The sequence below is a fragment of the Seriola dumerili genome, unplaced genomic scaffold (assembly GCF_002260705.1).
Source record: "Seriola dumerili isolate Sdu_G_001 unplaced genomic scaffold, Sdu_1.0 BDQW01000331.1, whole genome shotgun sequence".
NCBI lineage: Eukaryota > Metazoa > Chordata > Actinopteri > Carangiformes > Carangidae > Seriola > Seriola dumerili.
Genome location: NW_019174586.1, coordinates 4,904,844 through 4,924,978, shown reverse-complemented (window position 1 = coordinate 4,924,978; position 20,135 = coordinate 4,904,844). Strand labels below are relative to the sequence as shown.

The window sequence follows — 20,135 nt, the reverse complement described above, 5'->3', positions numbered from 1 at the left end:
CTGTACTGTAAAGAAATTAGGTAAATAGCAAAATGCCTTCCCTTTCCAAACTAAATAGTCCAGTTCAGTCAATCATCAGTCAGTCATCAACCCAGTTCAGTTAACCCTCATCTTATTTCTAAAAGCACAGATCTAAGCAGAACTCTACTAAAGTAAACATGGATTTCTGTATAGAATAAATATAGCATAAAGTTTGCTAACAATGTCACAGTTCTCAGGTTAGTTAAGTAATGCACCGACATGATAGTTGTTATGCTTGGCTAAATGTTACCATGGTAATACACACTGTGGTGCATAGTCTGTGTTTTATATCGTTTACATATCATTTTGTCAATTTGAATTGATCGGCAAGACAAGAAACTGAAAATTATTTTCACTGAGCCACATTGCACCTGACAGAGCTCCACCTCGATGGTCAAAATGCAACACACTGAAAGGAAAACCTCATACAGTTACTCCATAAAATATATAACAAATATGGAAAACATGTAAGTAATTTCTAAACAACAAAACAAATGTGTCCCTTTGTAACACAAGCAGGCAGGCAGTGTTCAGCTTTTACTCTCCTACAACCACCTTTTTAATCCAAGGAAGTTGAGAGGGATTTTCAGATATTTGATCATTTAAAAAAAAAAAAATTGTAACAGTAGCCCAAAGTAAATGTGAAGACTTGTAAGTGCTCCAACTTGAAACATTTCATGCTTTGATGAAAAAGCTGGATAAACAGCATTTACACGACTTGGTGTTAGGAATGAAATTCTTATAGTGATGGTGGCTAACCTCAGTTATTCAGTGATAGGTGAAAAATAGAAAACCTATTTAAAGACCCTGTGGCGTCCAACATTTTTGGTAGGCAATGCCACCCTGAGTAAAGCAAATGCTTGTGACTAAAACATGCAAAACAGAGATGTGAATGAAGGTGCTGGGATCTAGGCTAAGATGACGAGGTTAAAGACAAACAGAAATTTAGCTGTTCTTGTTAGAAAGTCCATGACAATGACATTTTCAAAAGCAAGCAGTGGGAGTAGTTCTTAATTTTCTGTTTTCACTGGTTTATCTCTCTTTTTTAGCAAGTTATGAGCTTGTACAACTCCTGATAATATCGATCTACTCTAGAACTTTGAAGGAAAGACGTACTGTACACATGTATATTACATAGTTGTCAGCTACAGTATCAGGTATATTAGTGTAAGGAAGAGTTTCAGTCCAAATGCTGTATCTTGGAAAATAGTTTACAACAACAATATTTTATTATTAAACCTACTAATGTTAAATGATTAAGAATCAGAGGGCTATGCTGTAGCATTAATGCAACATTGTACTCTGGTGTTACACCATCATGCCACCTCCCAGAATACACTTATTTGAAGCCGACAGCTCCATTGTATTCTGGGTGAGGGATATTTATACTATATTGGTTATCTACAATTTCATTTTTTTTTTTTTTTTTTTTTTCAATGAGAGATGGCACTCATTACTTTTACAATGCACTGTAGTCTGTGTGTTAACTATAGTTTCCTTTTTTTGCTACCAAATACCTGTATTTACAAGTGCTTACATCTACTGGCCTGACCGAAATATTGTGTATCATAGAAATCTATAATTGAGAAGTAAACATGAATTTATTTTTACACAAAAATGCCACAAGTTACTTTTCCAGGCAACAGCTTCAGTGGCTCTTGTTCACTTTGCGGCACATTTCATTTTGGAATGAAACTCTTCATTTGCAGTTTGTACATCAGCCAGATGTTACAGTATGTATATGTGTGCGTTTAACTGTACAGCGGTGTCGGTCTGTCCGCTGAACTACGAAGCGGGTGACTCTGGGCTGGCAGTCTGGGAGAGTGGTGTCGGCTTGAACGACGTACAGGAATATGAGCTTGACAGTGATGGACTCGAGTGATGGACAGTGGGTTTAGCGATTTCCATGGCAACAGCCGACACCATGGAACACTCATACCCTCTGTTGTGTTTGGACAATGTTTCCGACTCTTCAGACACATGGTTGTCCGCTGGTGACAAAAACAAAACCACGATAATTTAGCAGCCGGTAGAAGAATAAACATAAAAACTTCTTCACATTATAGTTGTAAGTAGATAAAAGGAATAAGGTCAATGTCAGTTTCAGGTACCTGTCTCTGAAGAGCATGATGGACAGACAGCTCTCCTGGGACAGCCCATGGCAGGGATGACTTTTTCTTCCACTCCATTTTCTACCAGCATGTAGAACTGCAAATTCATACAGGAATTCATTAAATGGTGAATGGGTTTTTATTAGTTCTGAAGCCATTTGTCAATGAATCAATTAGCTTAATAGAAAAATAATTTCAGTCATTTCAGTCACTTCTGAAGCAAGACAAGTGTGAAAAAATGCCACATATTCTCTTATTCCAGCCTCTCAAATGTGATGATTTCCTGCTTTTCTTTGTCTTATCTCATTGTAAATATTTTAAAAGACTTTATGATTAACCAGAAAAAAAGATCAGCAGATTAATTGACAATGAAAATAATCGTTAGTTGCAGCCCTAGTCCTTTTTATAAATGTTTTTATCGCTTTCGCTGCATGTCTTATTGTCAAATGTTGTCATGGTTTCTTCAAACCACTAGTTGGTTTTGAGTAAACATAACATGGACTTCTTGCTCTTTAGAATTTATGAGTTTAGTTAGATTTAACTTAACCAGATTTGTATTGATTGATTGATTGATTTTTGTACAGTGAACTTGTGTGTTCCGCATGTTATGAACAGAGACCACACAGATTCAAATCTATTGACCACATCAGTCAAGTCACATTAATCTCAGATTCACTGGATGGCTTCCTTCACTTTAAGACGTATATGAGAGAGCTTGGTGGTGATGGTCTTACCCGAGGCACGCTGGTGGCGGTGGCTTCTAACATGCTCTCATCTGTCATGCTGGTCTCACTCACATTATCCACTGAGGGTTGTTTGTGGAAGAATTTTCTAGTTCTGTGTGGAAGACAGTAAAATCATCCATGCAGTACTTTAATTAATTTATGAATCCCAAGAATCCTCAGACTCGCTCAACACATAATTTTACATACAGATATTCAAAGACCCACATGGCATTTACATGGTTATCAAGTCAAAGAGATGGTGTCCTTGCATAATGTTATACATTCAAATTGATCATGGTAGGAAATATCAAAATGACCTTTACTCTCTATGGCCTGTTAATAATGTTATCTAGCGCTGCACCCCACGAACACGCACGCACATGGTGTAACATCACAGCAGATGCAGCACACTGTACAGGTCTCAGTCGCTTAGCTCTGTGTGTTTAATCTCTTTAACATACTATCGACCAGAGAGGATAAATCTAGATTCAGTGATGTACTAGCCCAAAGGCCGTGTGTATGTGTACGTTTGCTATATTTGTTTATATGTCTGACTTTAAAAACACAGAGTATGAGAAACGGCGTTTTTGCCCGTATTGCTGTGTGTACTGTGTGACTCTTAACATGTTTGTGTGTGTTGCAGAGGAAACTCAACCACCAAACTCAAAAACTGACAAGTGCACTTGCAGTCAAGTGCAGAAGGCAATTTGAGGTAGAGCTATTGGCGGCGATGTAGTGTTTCCACTGGGGTCATACCTCACCGGCTCCATTTTGTAGCCGAGAAATGACCTATTTTTATGTGTAATTGCTGTAGAACAAGCTAAACCAAGCATGTAATTGAAAGCGTGCCGCTTCCACAGGGGGAACCAAGACTGCAAACGTTAGGATGTAGTATGTGGAGGGGGAGGGATGTGCTTTGTGAGTCAAAAGAGTGGAGAATGCCAACAGCCTTGTCCGTAAGCCAGCGAAACAACCGTAAAACAAATCAGCTACTTAGAGACAGCTCAGGTGGAAATAAAAGGGAGGAGGGGTGGCAGTATGTAGTTTACCTATGCTCCTTACTCAGCTAACCAGGGTTGCATGCTGCCATTCGTTCCACATGTGATCTGCTCCCTGACCCCCCGCTGTCATGCTGAGACACCTACATTACACGGATCATGCCACCATGGGTTTGATAGACACCTCTAAAGGCTGTCAGCTCATTCATTGTTGAGGCCGGTTCTCCCTGGCTATCTGTGCTGCCCCGTGCTTCCAATGTCCAGCAGACTAAACCCAACACTGCTTATATTGTACATCATTACTGTCGTTCATACACCAGCACATACTGTGACGTACTGTACTGTTTTAATGGTAAATGTGTTTTCAACTCTCACATTTACCATTTTTATAAAACCCATAAAAATGGAATTCTTTTTTTCCTCTTCTTTTTTTCTCACTTTCTCTTTTAATTTCCTTTTTTCCTTATTTTTCACATTACAGTTTTATATGCCTTGGTCCTCATGTACCACTCTTTGTCCTCCTGTCCTCTCACCCATAGCAGTAGGTGACACAGGCAGCAATGGAGAGCAGGGAGATGAGGACCACCATGCAGGCCGCAATGACCATGTTTCTCCTTTTCTCTTCCTCGGCCTGCTGAAGGTCCCACCACTCCAGGTCACTGAACTGACAGCGCTCCCCCATGTAGCCTGATACACAACTGCAACAGGTTCAACAAAGACACAGTTAAAAGTTACACTGAATTTTTCCGATGTGCCAGCCATTTAATAATGTAATGTACTGAATGATCAGAATCCACTATTGAGAAATGAAGTGCGTTCTTCAAGCTTTTCAACTAAGTGGGTCATGTGCATATGCTACATTAAATATAATACAATGTAAAATTATGTAAAAATCATAAATTTTAAATAATAAATCTCTTAACTATATTATGTTAGAACCTGACTGACTGCACTTAGGCTATAGATTTGTGCTACATTGAAGTTAACAGCAGTACACATTACAAACCATGGAAAGAATAACATAATGAGCTATATATATATGCAAAATTTAAATATCTTTACTACAGCCCACAATTAAAGCTGGATATTATTATACCATTCAAGATCACATTTGCAAAATGTTGCTTTTCACCAGATTTTTTTTTTTTTTTGTGCATATGTAATTTTATGTTGCGTGTGTTTAAATATGAGAAAGTAGCAATAGTAGCAATAGCCACTGTCATGATGCAGTGGCTTTAATCATGGAACAACAGTGACACCTACAGCCTGTCAGCTGTCATAAATAACATCAGAGATAGAAGTGTGATGTGACAAGCTGTTTGAAAAGGAAAATACTTCCCAAAGAACGCTTAAATATTCTCTTGATTACAGTCTGAGTGACTTTATATTTGTTTGTATTGAGCGTAAATGAACATTACGACCTCTCTTGAACAAATGAATAGCAGCCTTTTTTATGTAATGTGTTACGTATGTGTTATCTAATTATCTAATCTGGAGAAAGGCCAGCAAGCAGGAGCACACTATCAGTAAACTGTTAAACTCGAAGGTGGCAGGTCAAATAGAGGGATTACACATGGAAGTTTATTTACTTGCATGCATAGGACTCCATTTCAGGAAAGTAGAAGCAGATGCCCTGGTATAGACAGTAGGACTCATGGGTGGAGGGGCAGTTCTCTACAGAGTTACTGTTGTGGTGCCGGGTGGTGACTTCAGCAGGGCTACTGGTCGTCACCCATGTCGATGTGGTCTCCAGCTCTTGAGACAGAGGATTAGGGATATGATGTGATTACAGTACGGCACTGCTGTGTATCTTCAATCAAAGTCTGCTATTTGAAATACTACTTGTGTCTTGAAGTGACTCATATATACACTGTATTCTGTCTATGATAAAAGGGATTATTTTACATCCCAGATGTGAGAATGATAGATACTGGGGATTTGCTGGAGTAAGCCCGGTTACTTAATCACAGTGGTTTTAAGCCTCCACTTTACTGACTTTGGGCCTGATATCTCACCACTTTAAATAGTACATGTGATGATCAGTAGCAGGAGTGAATATAGTTTCAGTGTTTGTCATGGTGTTTATAATAATCTAAATGGGGAAAAAAGTGGTACTCAAAATTATATTTGCTGTAAAAATTCAAGACGCACCTTGACATGTTTTCCCGTTGATGTGGTATCCAGCCTGGCACTTGCAGAGATACTTCCCCAAAGTATTTTGGCATTCAGCGTTTTTGTTACAATTGTGTGTTCCCAGTTTACACTCATCAATATCTAAAACACAGGGAGAAGAAAAGATGACTAATCTTTTATAACCTAAAATGTTACCGTATTCAAAGTATCACAGGTCTACAATTCTTATTCATAAATTTAATGGTACCTTCTCATCAAAATATAATCTAATATAATCTCTATAAGCAGACCCGCAACTCGCTGGTACATTGATGAAAGCATCAGTCACTGAAACTGGTCTATAAAGAACTTTCTGAAAGACTTAGCTCCTCTCATTAATTTTTATCTTACATTACCTTTGCTTCCCGAGCAGCTCTTCCTCCTGAGAAATGTTTTTACTTCAAAAACTCAATTCCACTCCATTCACAGCGCTGTCACCTATGCTAATATGTAGCCTGCAGTTTAAATCCCTGCTACAGAAAAGTGAGATAAAACCTTCTCTGTGCCAAATTTTATCCCATAGGCTTTTTTTCAGGATATGTAACTTCATCCCTCTAAGACACTTTGATAGTACAGAAGAAGAAATACTCACCCACACACGACTGTCCATCACCCGTAAAACCTTCAAGACATAAACAGGTTGGGCTGCCAGCATGAAGCAGGCACTGTGCATTCACATCACAGCGGAGTGAGTAACACTCATTCTGGTCTGACAGAGAAGGGGACATATGGAGACATAACATGGAGGTAGAGTAAGATATCGAATGGTAGGAACCACAAATCGTTTTCTTTTGTAAAGGTGCACTGTTACCTGAGACCATCTTGTCTGTGAAGAGAGTTGGCTCACTGCCTTTGAGAGATGTCAACTCAGTGGATTCACTGTCTCCAGATTCTACACAGTTAATACGTAAAGTTAACATTAGCATTTATCATCATTTAGAGTTCCTACAGAAGTGTCTCCCAGCATAAAATAAATCACCTGCGCTCCCATTTGAAGCATCAGAAGGCAAGCAGGTTTTTCCATCAGCTGATAGGATGTAACTTGACAGACAGGAGCAGTAGGCGAATCCCAGTTTGCTTTCGCACGCCTGGGCACAACCTCCATTCAGATGAAGACAAACGTCTGCCCCTGAAGATAAGGATGCAAATCGACGATGAGAAGCCCAGGAAATGTCAAGGATTAGAGGATTCATTGTTTGATCTTTTCTGTTGTTGGCCTATATATACTGTATCCAAGTATATTTAGAAGCTGTCCATCTACAGTGAATGTAGAGAAAGTTGCTTTGTTGATATAAATTTTGTAAACTTAATAACAACAAAAACGCTTTAGCACAGTTAAGCACTGTTTTGGCTGGAAGAAGACTCCTCTCCTCCTTCCTTCTTCCTTCCTGCCATACAATATTATTCTGTAGTTATGCCACTTTTAATTACTGTTGTTGATTCAGATATACCAACTCCTCAGAACATAATCCCTGTTTTCTCTCTCTGTACCTGGTTTAGCGAGGGGATGAACCACCACAATGGATGCTGGTTGGACCATGCTGCCATGGATACGTTGCAGTTTCTTCCCAGTCCGCTTGTGTACGCTCCTCAGCTGCTGGTGCTCCCAATCAGAGATCCAGAGCCTGTCTCCGAATACTGCGAGGTCAAAAGGTCGACCTGGACCGATCAGAATAGAGGAGGAAGAATTGAGTTCACTGGGTGATACCAGGTGAGAATTATTTTCTGTTTGTTCAGCAGTTAAGTCCATGACTACAGTAAGGGCAAGAACACACTGGTTCAAGTGAACACAGTCACTGAATGAAAGAGTAAATTGGACAACTGGTAGAAATGTTGTGTGTATTTAGGAGGACTACATTTATAACCTGGACTGAAATGATAGCATGGCTTATTGGAAAGCAAGAAGATGCATGTGATAAGCATTTGACGGCTTTCTGAACAAGGTATTGTCGTTCTCAGCAGACTGCTGCATCTACAGATAAATTAATGACAGGTTTGGATAAAGTTTTAATTGATATACACCAAGTCCACAGTGCGCATAGGTAATTTTCTTCCCCTTGTATGGTGGCTGCTCAGCGCATCTAAGGCTCAGCTTGTTTGGCTTAGCTCTGTGTTGTCAGATGCAGCATTGCCTTCATCAGTCTAAAGTGTACAGTACTTTCTCAGGCTTAGATCAACATTTAGCAAATACAGCTGCACAAAAGGAGCTTCACCCACACATAGATTTAGTATGTCAGTCTCAGTTGTAGTTCGAAAGCTGTAAATGTATTTATCATCTCTAACTGTGAGGCTCAGGTGTATTATGGCCCTGATTTTAACATAAACAATTCTGTCTTGTATTATAATACTTGATGATGTACTTTCCAGTACAGTGTCACCTCTACATGTTTGCATGTGCATGTTTCAAACAAGCCTCACCTACTTGGTTCTCTAACAGGATCCGTCGGTCTGAGCCATCCAGGGCAGCAGTCTCCACCAGACCCCTCCGCTGGTCGCACCAGAACAGACGATCCTCTGTGAAATCGATGGCCAGGCCACTAGGTGACACAAGGTTGGTGCTAGCAATGACAGTCCGAACTTTCCCGTCTAAAGAGGCGCTTTCCACCACAGGCTGGGCTCCCATATCAGTCCAGAACAACTTCCTCAAAACAACAAAAAGAAGTATATTAGGCAGATACTTATTAATCCCATTAGATTTTTTTTTTTTTAAATAATGTAGTATTTAAAACAGGACCTCTTGGTAATGATATGACTTTACAGAATATAAAACAAAAAAAAGTTTTTATTCTTTTCACTTTGAAGCTACTTAATAGAAAAGGGGGGCAGTGTTAAAGTCCAGAATGATGGTTACAAAAATTCAATGGTCTTTTCAGGGTAATTCACCAAGTAGAGCTGCTATTGAGACACTGAAGATTTGCCTTGTTTGAAAGAACTGGTGCATGTATGGTTCCTGGCATACTCACTTTGCCAAAGGATGGACTGCGATTCCTCTTGGTTTTTCTAGCCCTTTTCTCACAATGGTTTCTCTGTTCAGTCCTACCAAGGTACTGCAGTCAACAGTCGACTGGCTGGAGCGCAACAGTACAAGTAAAAACAAAAGGGAGTTAAACAGTTTTGTTAATGTTTAGCAACATAACAATTACCTGAAAATACTATCAACTCTATCTCCCCAAAAATGACTTAAAATGCCTGTTGCCAATGCTTCACAGGGTTTGCTTGAGGTTTAATAAAAACAAAACAGACAGACAAAATCGACAGTGACCTAAGCACTGAAAGTCACATCAACAGAGTGTGGCCCAGCATAGAAAAAAAAAAGTAAAATTTCTACACAAGATTCGTAAGTCTAGCAATAAATGAAATCATCTTTTCATGGAATGGATCAGCTGAATTTACTTATACGCACACCACAAACCTTTTATCAGTCCAGTACATCCTGCGGTGTACCCAGTCAATCGCCAGTCCCTCTGGAGAGTTCAGATTATCAGACACAACAATGTGTCTGGACCCACCGTTCAAATCGATCCGCTCTATTGTCTTCTGGCTTGTACTAGCAAAGTACACCTTCAAAATGGATACAGAAATTTTTCATGAAGACACATTTATCATATAAAATGGGCAAATGGTAAAACATGCAGATAATAATCTAAACGGAGAACACCAGAAACTACCAAAATGTGAACTAAAGGTTAAATGACTCATTGGTGAAAACCTATAGGCCATCAAATTACAGCGTCTGTCCACTAGGTGTCATTGGATGCCTGCACCAAAACCTGAATCTCATCCACCTAAATGTGCTACTCTGGAGGAGTCATGAGAGTGTAGGAGGTTAGTATAGCACATCAACACACACTCATACTCTACTACAACAGCAACTAATAAAAAAAATCGGACTCAAAATGACGATACTAAATGGAAGGGGTTTTCATCTTACATCGTTCTGGACCGGGTCGTAATCCAAAGCTATGATGGTTCCTCTGGGCTCCTCCACCAGGGTTTGATCACCAGTGCCATCAGGATCTATTCTTCGTACATCTACTAAATTAGCAACTAGCAGATACGGTGGTGGTCCTGAAAAATACCAAGGCAGTGTTTTTATAATCAGATCAGTTGTACTGTAGTAGATGTTTACACACTAAACTCATAATTTGCATTTTCTTTGCAAATTTTTCTTTGTAATTTGCAGACTGTGTTTGTGGAAGCAGAGGATAAACAGTGAGATTTAGACAGATAGGAAGTCTGTTCATCTGTGTGGGCTTATGCGCCTCAGCTTTCTGCTTTGGCGTGGTATGACTCACCCATAGCAATACAGCGCTTGCCATTTTGGTGGAGCTGGTAGCCAGGCAGACAACCACACTGCCACCTACTAGGGGTGACGGGAGTACAGAGCTGACTGCAACCCCCTTTGTCTACAGATGAGCAGCCTGCAACAGCCAAAAATAGTGTTACACAGATAAGTTATGTTCTCTTCAAACATGCTCCATTTTCTAACAGGACTTGGCTCCATGTATTTATGTAATACTGCTTTTTTTTTTTTTTTAACAACTTAAAACTCCTTCCGTCTTTTAACTTTTATTACTGATGAGAGAAAATCCATCTGTGTTGCTGCGCACTTTGTCTCCCCTGATTTTACCTGAACCCCACTATAAATTTGGAGCTCCATTATTAAATGAAGCAAAACAGAAGGCCGCTTTCTTGCCTCGCAGTATTTGTTTTGGTATTAGGTTTTGTGTGTGTGTGTGTGTGTGTGTGTGTGTGTGTGTGTGTGTGTGTGTGTGTGTGTGTGTGTGTGTGTGTGTGTGTGTGTGTGTGTGTGTGTGTGTGTGTGTGTTAAATAATTCCATGAATATTAGGTAGATTTTAGTTCCACTGTAATATTGTCCATACCAGTACAGGCTTGTCCGTCCTCCTGTAGTAATGATCCCTCAGGGCACACACATATGTCGCCCTCATCTGTTTTCAGACATCCATGGCCACACTTAGTCATATTGCCTTCACATGGCATGATCTCTGATTGTAGAAAGAAATGTATATCTTAAAACACTATTTTCCATTTTAACAGTTATGGTAAAAGTCTGATCTAAGCGAGTTAAATTAATAGAAACGTGGACAAACAGATGGACAACAAGCTCTGGTAAAGTCCCTGTATGAAGTCTGCTGTATTTCTGCTGTTAAAGTGCGATGAGAGTGCAGTCTAAGCCCACACTGTGAGAGTGATGTAATGTTACCTCACAGGAGTGTGGTATCTCCTGTACTTGTGAATATGCTCCATGTATACACAGACAATATACAGATATGAATTTAATGTGAAATAGTTACAGGAGCAGTTGCTTGTGCCTCTTACTGTTGACTTCTTCCTACTGGTAACAGGTAAAATTATTGCGCTAGCTAGCTTGCTTTTTGAACTAGATACTGTACTTGGAACATTAATTGAAGAATACATTATGTGTAAATGTGCAGGACGAACTGTACTACACATGAAAATGATGAAAGATGGCATGGAAAATTTTTTTTACTTGAAGCAATTTACATGAAAAACTGTTTTTTTTAAGTGCCTTTGTTTATTGTGAATTAGTCTTTTCCCTATTGTTTTTATTGAGTCTAAAACAAAAAAACGTAAGCAGCGTCGCTCTATCCTCCTCCATGTAATCTCTGCTGCTGTCTCCATTGTCTAGTCTGCTGCTTGGCTGCACGTTTGTTTTCTTGTGGACCTTGGCAAAGGTTGTCTACTTAAACAGCTTAGAGAGACAAAGCTGCTGACCAGATATGTTCCCTATTGAAAATGTCATCTCGTTATCTAATCTCATTGTGTCTGTGAACCTTTCCTGTTCTATTGGCCTCTCAGCTGTGAGATTAGAAGAGAAGAGATTAGGATGTGTCCATAATGTTTTTTAATATGTTATGAAGTTAATCACTGTGTAGACACCACTGTAGCTTTTAATGGCAAATTGGTCAGAAACCAACCACAGCTATTTTGATGATTTAAGATCACCATTATTAAATGAAAAAATTAAAATTTAGGAATACACTAAACACACACTAAACACTCAACACTAAATTTAATCATTAAACAAAAACAGATTTGTATATTTCTGAAAAATCCTTGTCAAAATCAGTTGTTCTAACCAATTTATTTAACTAGATAAAGATGTTCTTATACATTCCCTCATGACTGCAAAGCATGTTTGTGCCAAAAATATTAGATTGTCTGCGGTATCTGTTCACTTAAAAACAATCTGTTATGCAGGCAGACAACAGACCTGCATTATGGCAGAGAGCAATGACCAGACACATAGAAAAGCTATATGGAATAACTGAATTAGTGAAATTGCAAAAAAAAAAGTTTTCAAACAGTATATGTTTCAGTGTAGCTCCTGACAGCCAATATTTAGAGCTAGTAATCAGAATCTCTCATTTTGACCAGTTTCTGGCCAAATTAACAACTATCAAGCATTTCCAACAGCCACTATTACATTTTTAATACAGGCCATCAAACTGATATATTGATCTAATCCTAAAAAGGCAGATTGTTAAAAAATAACATTTATTAACATCCTTGTTCTCATGAGCTTTAAACAGCCTCTCAGTCTAACCACTACCAGGCCTTCAGGAGTGCGACAAGTGACCCAAGTAACCTAACACACAATTGGCAGCTCACATATGTCTGGTCTGTCTGGTTGTCTGTGACCCAGCCTTTTTATTGGCTCAGTAGGGTCAAGGTAGTGTCTGTGGGACAAATGCCACCTTTCATAACACACACAAAAAAGATAATGATCTAGTCCAAACCAGAGTTATATTAATTATACTGAAAGAAAGTGCAAGTGTTAACACTTTTTGCATAAAGCCAAAATGTTTCCTCTCTTGTTCTTATTTCACTGAACAGGGATTCTGCACAGCTAGGAAAATTTAATTGATTGTTGTCAACTAGTTGTGTAACTTCATCTGCTAATTTATTGTTTGTGTGATATCAATTCTTCACATCTCTAATAAACCCATTAGAAAAATCAAAACAGAGAAGAATAGAATAGACATTAGTTATGATCAACGTGATAATAATAGCAACTCTGTTTCCACTCTACCTTGACATGTCTTCCTGTCTGGAAGGAGGGCGTATCCTTTAGGACAGGTACAGAAATAGGAGCCTGGGATGTTTTCACAACCAAGCGAGCAGCCATGGTTCCAATGGGCACATTCATTTACATCTACGGCGCACATAGACAAAAAGTTTGGTATAACTTTTTCATAAATATATTACCCTGAAATTTCTGAGATTCATACTGACTTTAGTAAAAAAAGCACTGACTGAACTAAAAATGTTTTATTGCGATTTTTTTTAATTCTTTGATTTAATGGCAAACATACCAACCTTCACAATAAGTGCCTTGCTTACTGAGAGCAAAGCCTTCACTGCACTGGCAAACCCCCTGCTCAGCTAGATTGGAGCACACATTCACACAGTTTCCGCTCTGTTTGTCACACTCTGTTTGAAAGGGTTAACAAAAATAGATTATCAAAACATTTTCATTTCAGTCATATATATACAGTACAATGTAAATACCAATAATAAAATGGTGAGATGCTACGGAGCAATTTAAATGTCGCAGTTCAGCCGCAACCTGGAAAAGATGATGGGGAGTCTGCCAGCGGCTGGTTAAGGGCATGTACCACCTTGATGTCAACTGGGGGTTTTGCCATTTGTTTTATGTTAACATCCAGTGCCTTTCCACCAGTGTACTTGTTCACTTGTTTTATAACCCGAGATGCAGCATCAGTGTAGTATAAGTGCTCCAGAAAAACTGATATCCCCAGTGACTGAGACCTAACAAAAACAAAACAAAACAATAAAACATTAATAGAAATAATCATAATGCCTTAATGTTGGTATCTTTTGGAATCTTTGACACTTGTTTGTCAAATGTTTGTCTTCACTGAGAAATGTTAGATCATTTCAGATGTCTCAGTATTGGCCAATATTGAATACAATGACATGCTCACCGAAGTGGCTGATCTATGATGTGCAGGGCGTTCCCATTGTAATCGCAAGAGGCGATGGCACTTTCTCCTTGCAGACCAAACTGAACCCAGAACAGTCTGTTGTCCTCTCTGTCAATCGACAGGGCTTTCAGTTGCTCGGCTATCTTAATAAGCGTGGTTTTCATCTGTCCTGTCACATCAGAGCGTTGGATACTCGGAGTCATTCCACCGGACAGCCAAAAAAGGAACCTGCAAACATATGTTTGGAACTGAGAAAGATGGCTGCGCAATGAAGTATTCTGAAACTTCACCATTGTTTTTTTGCTCCCTTTGTGTCCTACTTTGTTACAGAATAGTGCCATTTTTAGTTAGATGCGTCTACTGATGTCCCCATTTGTCCCTGATTGCTAATATTCACCCCTACTCAGGAGCCTCATGAACCTTTTGCCTTATAGTCATATTTTAGTCATGTTTAGAAAAGTAAAAAGTAATTTAAAGTATGCTCTTGGCATTTTATTATCACGGTGAAATATTCTGAAATGTTAATATAAATCCCTCACTGCCAGTATTTGCTTTTGCGTATCCACTTGCCAGTCTACTAGACCAAAAATGCAATAAAATGACAGGTAATATGTGGCCTGGCTAAAAACGAGCTGTCTTTGACGTGACAGATCGGTGGTATGCCAGAGTCAGTCTGGCATTTTGCACCTCTGTGCAAGCCGTGCTTAATGGAGGGAGATGAAACATTTATACAGTAGAAACACACAAAATGCCAGGAATCTCCACTGTGTGCGCAGCAGCATGGGAGTTATAAATGTAATCTCATTTGACCTGTCCTTTAACTTGCCTACATGAGGACAAAAAGGTCCGTCATGACAAACATAAAAGTCTAATGCAGAATGGATTACCTGTTCGTGGGGTCAACAACTATAGAACTTGGTTGGGTCAAGTGTCTTAGAAGAGTTCTCTCATTTTTCCCGTTTAAATCCATTCTCTTGATTTTTCCCTTTTCTCGACTTGTCCAGTACACGCTGTTCCAAATCCAGTCCACTGCAAGGCCTGAAATGTGTTTGTCAGATGAGTAGAGTTTCTGGAAAACAAACAAGTTAACATTTGAGTTTTTGTGATTTGGTGATCCTTAACTTCCATACTGATCTGTTACTGTAGATGGATTCAAGTTTGAATATATTTCATACAAGGGACTGGTAATCCATTTGCATCAGTGAAATTCCTTGCTGGGGTTAGTGTTAGCTGTTACATAATCACCTGTTTGTGTGCTCCTCTCACTGATGCTTTGTAGATGACCCCAGTGTGTTTGTCAGCCCAGTAAACTCCCTCCTGTCTGAAATGAAAGTCGAGCAGGATAGAGCTTCCCACACCAGCCACAAGCCTTCTCTGGTTCTTCCCATCGAGGTCCAGCCGATGAATGGCTTTACCGTGACCGAATAGCAGGAAGGGCTGTGAAGCTTAACAAAATCAAAAGTCACACACCTCTTATGTGAATCTAAACACTAAAACACACAGTACAGATCTTTCCAAAGCTCCATATTAGTAGACAAGGGTAACTCAGTATTCTCACTCGGCAGCGCAATGGTATAAACAATGTCACCCACAACAATAGTTGCATTAGGTGACTAAAGTTTTAACATGGTTTGTAATCTGATGATTTGTCTTTTTATTTCCAAATGCTGTCTGAAGGTGCCATATTGTTTTTTTTTCTTTTTTTTATGGCTATATATTTGTGTCCACCAGCCCAACCTGCTTAATTCATCCAAGACATGCTTCTGTGTGTTTATAGGGTTCTTTTTAAAGGTACATGATGAATTGGCCCCAGGATTTGCATTGACCCTCAAATCAGGTGTGGTTGGCAGAAAATTATTCGATGTGAAATCAAAAAGATTAAAAAAAAAAAAAATTAGTCACTAACTGCTTCACAACAGCATACTTGTTTGGATTTTAGTTTGAATTGTGAATGAGATTTTGATGCACACGGATGTTGCTGTCCTTTTTATAAGGCTTGTCCTCTGTGTAACCGAACTTTTCAATAGCTGCTTCTTCCATCTTTGTGCCTATCTGCAGTTGTCGGTAAATTTGTCAGACTATCTGATGAAGAGTCAGGCTGTAATGGGGTGAAGTTCAGGGCAGGCGATACATCATCCCTTAGCAACAAACAGCTCCTGTGCTATCCTTTGACTCTCTGACAACATTCTGCTATGAACTAAGTTAATAGCTGAAGCAGTTAGTGTCACTTTCTTCTCATAGGTTTTGGTTTTAGGAAATCAAATGTTAACACGCTGAGGTTCTGAAACAGCTCTGAACATCAAAAACTTGGCAATATTTTCTAAATTTATAAGGAGTGCATGTTCATATCAACATGTCAGTTGTAAAAATGATTATTTCTTAATACAGACATGTTATTTGCTGTCCAAACAGTTGAACTTTGACAAACTGGCCTAATTCGATCTCCGAATTGCTATTGATAGAAGGTGCTCTGGTCTATCATGGTCATGTGCAACCATGGATACTGCTCTTAACTCTGTGGAATGAAGAAAACAATGAGCAACACCAGACAAACATAATGAAATGTCTGGCCTGAGCTCCCTAAGACAGCCACTGGTGCTGAGTTGCTAGGAGACATCCTGATGAATCATTGATTGACAAGTTCACAGGGTGGTCAACGTTATTCTAGTCCGAGTAAGCTCAGCTCATTGGATATGGTTATTGGGGAAAAGGGTTGCTGTCAGAACATTTTCCATTTTACAATAGTTATTGGATCTGACAGCAGAGTGAAACAAATCAGGATACTCCTAATGCCTGGGAAGGCAAACATTATGGACATTGATTTCCTATTTTTCATCATGATAAAATTTATTAGGGCAGTTTGAGTGGTAATTTTGGCTGTTGAGTCAGTTCATTGGGTTGGCCAATGCAATCCTGTTGCTCATCAAAACAATCTTGAGTATTGGAGATGCAACATCGCATAGACTGTAAGGGTTTGAGCGGTATGACAATATATAACATATAACAGACATTTCCGCATACCACTTATACCAGGGTAGTATATATGTGGCTGTATTTGGCTTTTGTGGACAATGTTGCAGATTACTGAGCAGGACTACTTTACAGCAATAAAGAAATACTTATTTTGTTAGTATGTTGAGGTATTATAACTATCAGGTAATTTAATTAATTGAAATAGCCAAAAAACTAGACCTCTCCATCTGGCTCTTTTATCTATAAATGAATTCTCAACTGAGTTAAAAGAAGATCACACAATATAGCTCAGTATTACTTTATGAAATTGCACATGATAATTTAGAAGTTTATATTCATTTCTTGAATAGATGTGAGGAAGATGTTTCATATTTTTTATATCCAGATCTCTAGAGTGATGTCAGTGAAAGCAGCATAGAGTGTGTGGCCCCTTGTTTCTTGCACAGCCTTTGGGGTGTGATCAACTAATTTCTAGTGAACCGAGGGGTAATTGCAAATTTGGCACAACATTGTGCAAACTGGAAAATGGGCTTGATTGAGATCAATACATTTTCATTAGGAGGAACACGGAAAAAGGGGGAAAAATGCCCCTGGATGTTTTGTTATCTCATATTTGCTGCGTGAGGATGCTAGAATGTAGTTTTTTGTTTAAATAAAATACATCTTGTTCATTGTGAGACCGGCTTGAGTGCAGAGGAAACTAAACCAACTCAGATGATGATGTTCTTAAGCTTGACCTTTGATCTATCTGTGGAGGACACCAAATAGTGACAAGAATTTATCAATGGCTATTGTAGAGACAACTCATCATTACTCTTCACTATGTTCTGTTGAGATTAAGCTAAAGTCATCAGTTATGACAGTCGCTTTTCCTACGGGGAAATAATCTTTTAGACGTCAGCAGTCACTACCTGTAAGCTTCATGTGACGTCCTTGTGGCATCCCACAAAAAACTTGGGCTCAGTTTGAGATACACCCACTCAGCACAGGCCAGTGTACTGTACCTTTGGTACAGTGCATTATATTGTTTGCTTAGCCAAGTTCACTTTGCCACACACACTGAAGAGTGGCTGTCTTTTACCATCTGTTGCTCTGTTCTTTCTAGAGATGGTTGTAGTTCTTGTGTTATTTTACACAATATCAGTTTTTTTTTTTTTGTTTTTGTTTTTTATCTGGGCACTAGCCCAAGGCAGAATAGCAGTTATCACAGTTGTAATAGTACTTGACATGGTTGCTGATAGTGTATACTGTACCTGTTAAAATCAACAGACTACTGACACACATGTATTAAGGACCAATAGACCTCCATATACCGCAGACTATCTGGTGAACAGTGAGCAACTGTTAGTACTGTGAATTGGAATTATTGCTCTGGACAGGAGAGGTGTCAAACTCACCCGCACAGCTGCTGTTTCTCCCCGCTCGTGATAGGCGTTCATCCCAGCATCCTGTTCTGAGGGCCAAGGCTCCAGAGTTTTGCACCATGAAATAGATCAGCAGCGCTGCTGTGATCGTTGCTGCCAACATAATCCTGCGCCTTTTCCCTGTCTTAGGAGCTGCACTTGTTCACTGTTTCTCAGGCATTCCCACTATCAGAGCTGGCGCACAAGAATTCCCCAAAATCAAGCAACGTTTGCTTACAGACTGTTGACATCCTTGTCGACGGCTTTAACCCTAGAGACGCAGAGGAACTTTACATACCAGGTGATGTCATGCTAAGAGATGAGAGAGATGCAAATCCACTGTGAAAAGATGGACTCAATAAAGAGGGTGATACTGCTATTGCAGTGTTTGACCAAAAGAGGAAAAAAAAAGAAAAAGTGTGTGGGATCCTGCTCACTCTCCACCTTGCCCCCAGGGTGCCAGCCTGTTTTGGAAGCAAAGATTGAAATTCCTGACACCCCCGTGGTAAATTTTGCACATGCTAGTCCAGTATTGGAGCAAGATCTTCTTTAAGCTACAGTCAGTGTCTCAAGCAGAATGTGGAATATGCAAGAAATGAGGCTGGGCTGAAGAAAGGTCCCACATAATAACAAATCTTACCCTCACCCCACCCCCTGACCCATGTCCATTCTGTGTGTGGATGGATGCGTCTGTTTGGAGTTTTTGTGTCTGGCAGAGGGAGACGGGGAGATGGGCTATTAGACCGGACACAACCCTGAGATATTCAATTATTTATTCATTGGGGAACAAAATTGACTTTGGGTATTTTTTCCAGACTATTACACCATTCATAAATTACCTACACTTACAGTACAAGTATAATTTACACATGACTGAGACACACACACACACACACACACACACACACACACACACACACACACACACACACAATAGACACTCTGTTTTGTGTCGTGTGTGTGAATGAGAAGCCAGTGTGTCAGACTGTCTCCTGTTGACGTTCATTTGGCTCCCAGAGGGAATCGGTAAAATGAGTAATTTATAGAGAACGGAGCAGGAGTGGAGCTGATTATCCCTAAATTGTTTGTCCTCTTTTTACCCAGGAGAACAGCTAACAGACAGCAGGAACCAAAACCTCTATTCATACCCTCCAATGACTAGGATATTGTCAGCAACAACGTCACCAGTAAGCTTGTATAGGAGAAGTAGAAGATTTACACGGCTGAGAACGTTGCCTTGTCTCCTGACTAATGTTAGCAGTCTGACGGGCACTGACCTTTTCCCACGGTTTCACCGCGGGCAGACAATTATAATGTTAATGTTAATTTCTCTTCAGGTAACTGTTGCACTGAATGACAAGTACACGTGGGTTTGAATCATCAAGTTAAGTGTTAAGTTAAGTTTAAGTGTTAAGTTATCTAGGAGAAAGAGTGTAGATGCTGCAGCCATATTAGATGCTACATCATCATCATCACGTCATTGCTTTTGTAGGACAAACAGTTCTTAATTCCATCTGGATGAGTCACTTTGAAGCTGTTACGTTATAAATCATTTGAGACTATGCAACTTTTGATTGAAATAATGTCATGCTGATAGTAATACCTGCAAAATCATCACTCTTACTAAAGTTTATATGATACAAAGTTGAGCGTGGTGAAACACCTAAAATAGCACATTTGCTTTGGCTGCTTCATCCACCCAGCTCCCATCTGCTACTGAAAAATATTGATCAGGGTTGC

General features: G+C 39.4%; 1 protein-coding gene across 1 annotated transcript; it reads right to left on the bottom strand.

Annotated features, from left to right (window-relative positions):
• Positions 1-1,488: 1,488 nt before the first annotated feature.
• Positions 1,489-18,753, bottom strand: egf (epidermal growth factor). The gene is made up of 23 exons (XM_022760004.1): positions 18,390-18,753; positions 15,265-15,464; positions 14,907-15,088; positions 14,020-14,247; positions 13,641-13,843; positions 13,391-13,504; positions 13,104-13,226; positions 10,912-11,034; positions 10,323-10,448; positions 9,959-10,095; positions 9,440-9,588; positions 8,991-9,095; positions 8,446-8,669; positions 7,519-7,686; positions 7,007-7,156; positions 6,839-6,919; positions 6,620-6,736; positions 6,007-6,129; positions 5,445-5,610; positions 4,389-4,553; positions 2,867-2,969; positions 2,133-2,229; positions 1,489-2,012 (listed from the first exon to the last, which is right to left on the bottom strand). Exons 1-23 carry the CDS (start codon positions 18,517-18,519, stop codon positions 1,807-1,809), a joined length of 3,420 nt encoding a protein of 1,139 aa, XP_022615725.1. The 5' UTR covers positions 18,520-18,753; the 3' UTR covers positions 1,489-1,806.
• Positions 18,754-20,135: the final 1,382 nt, after the last annotated feature.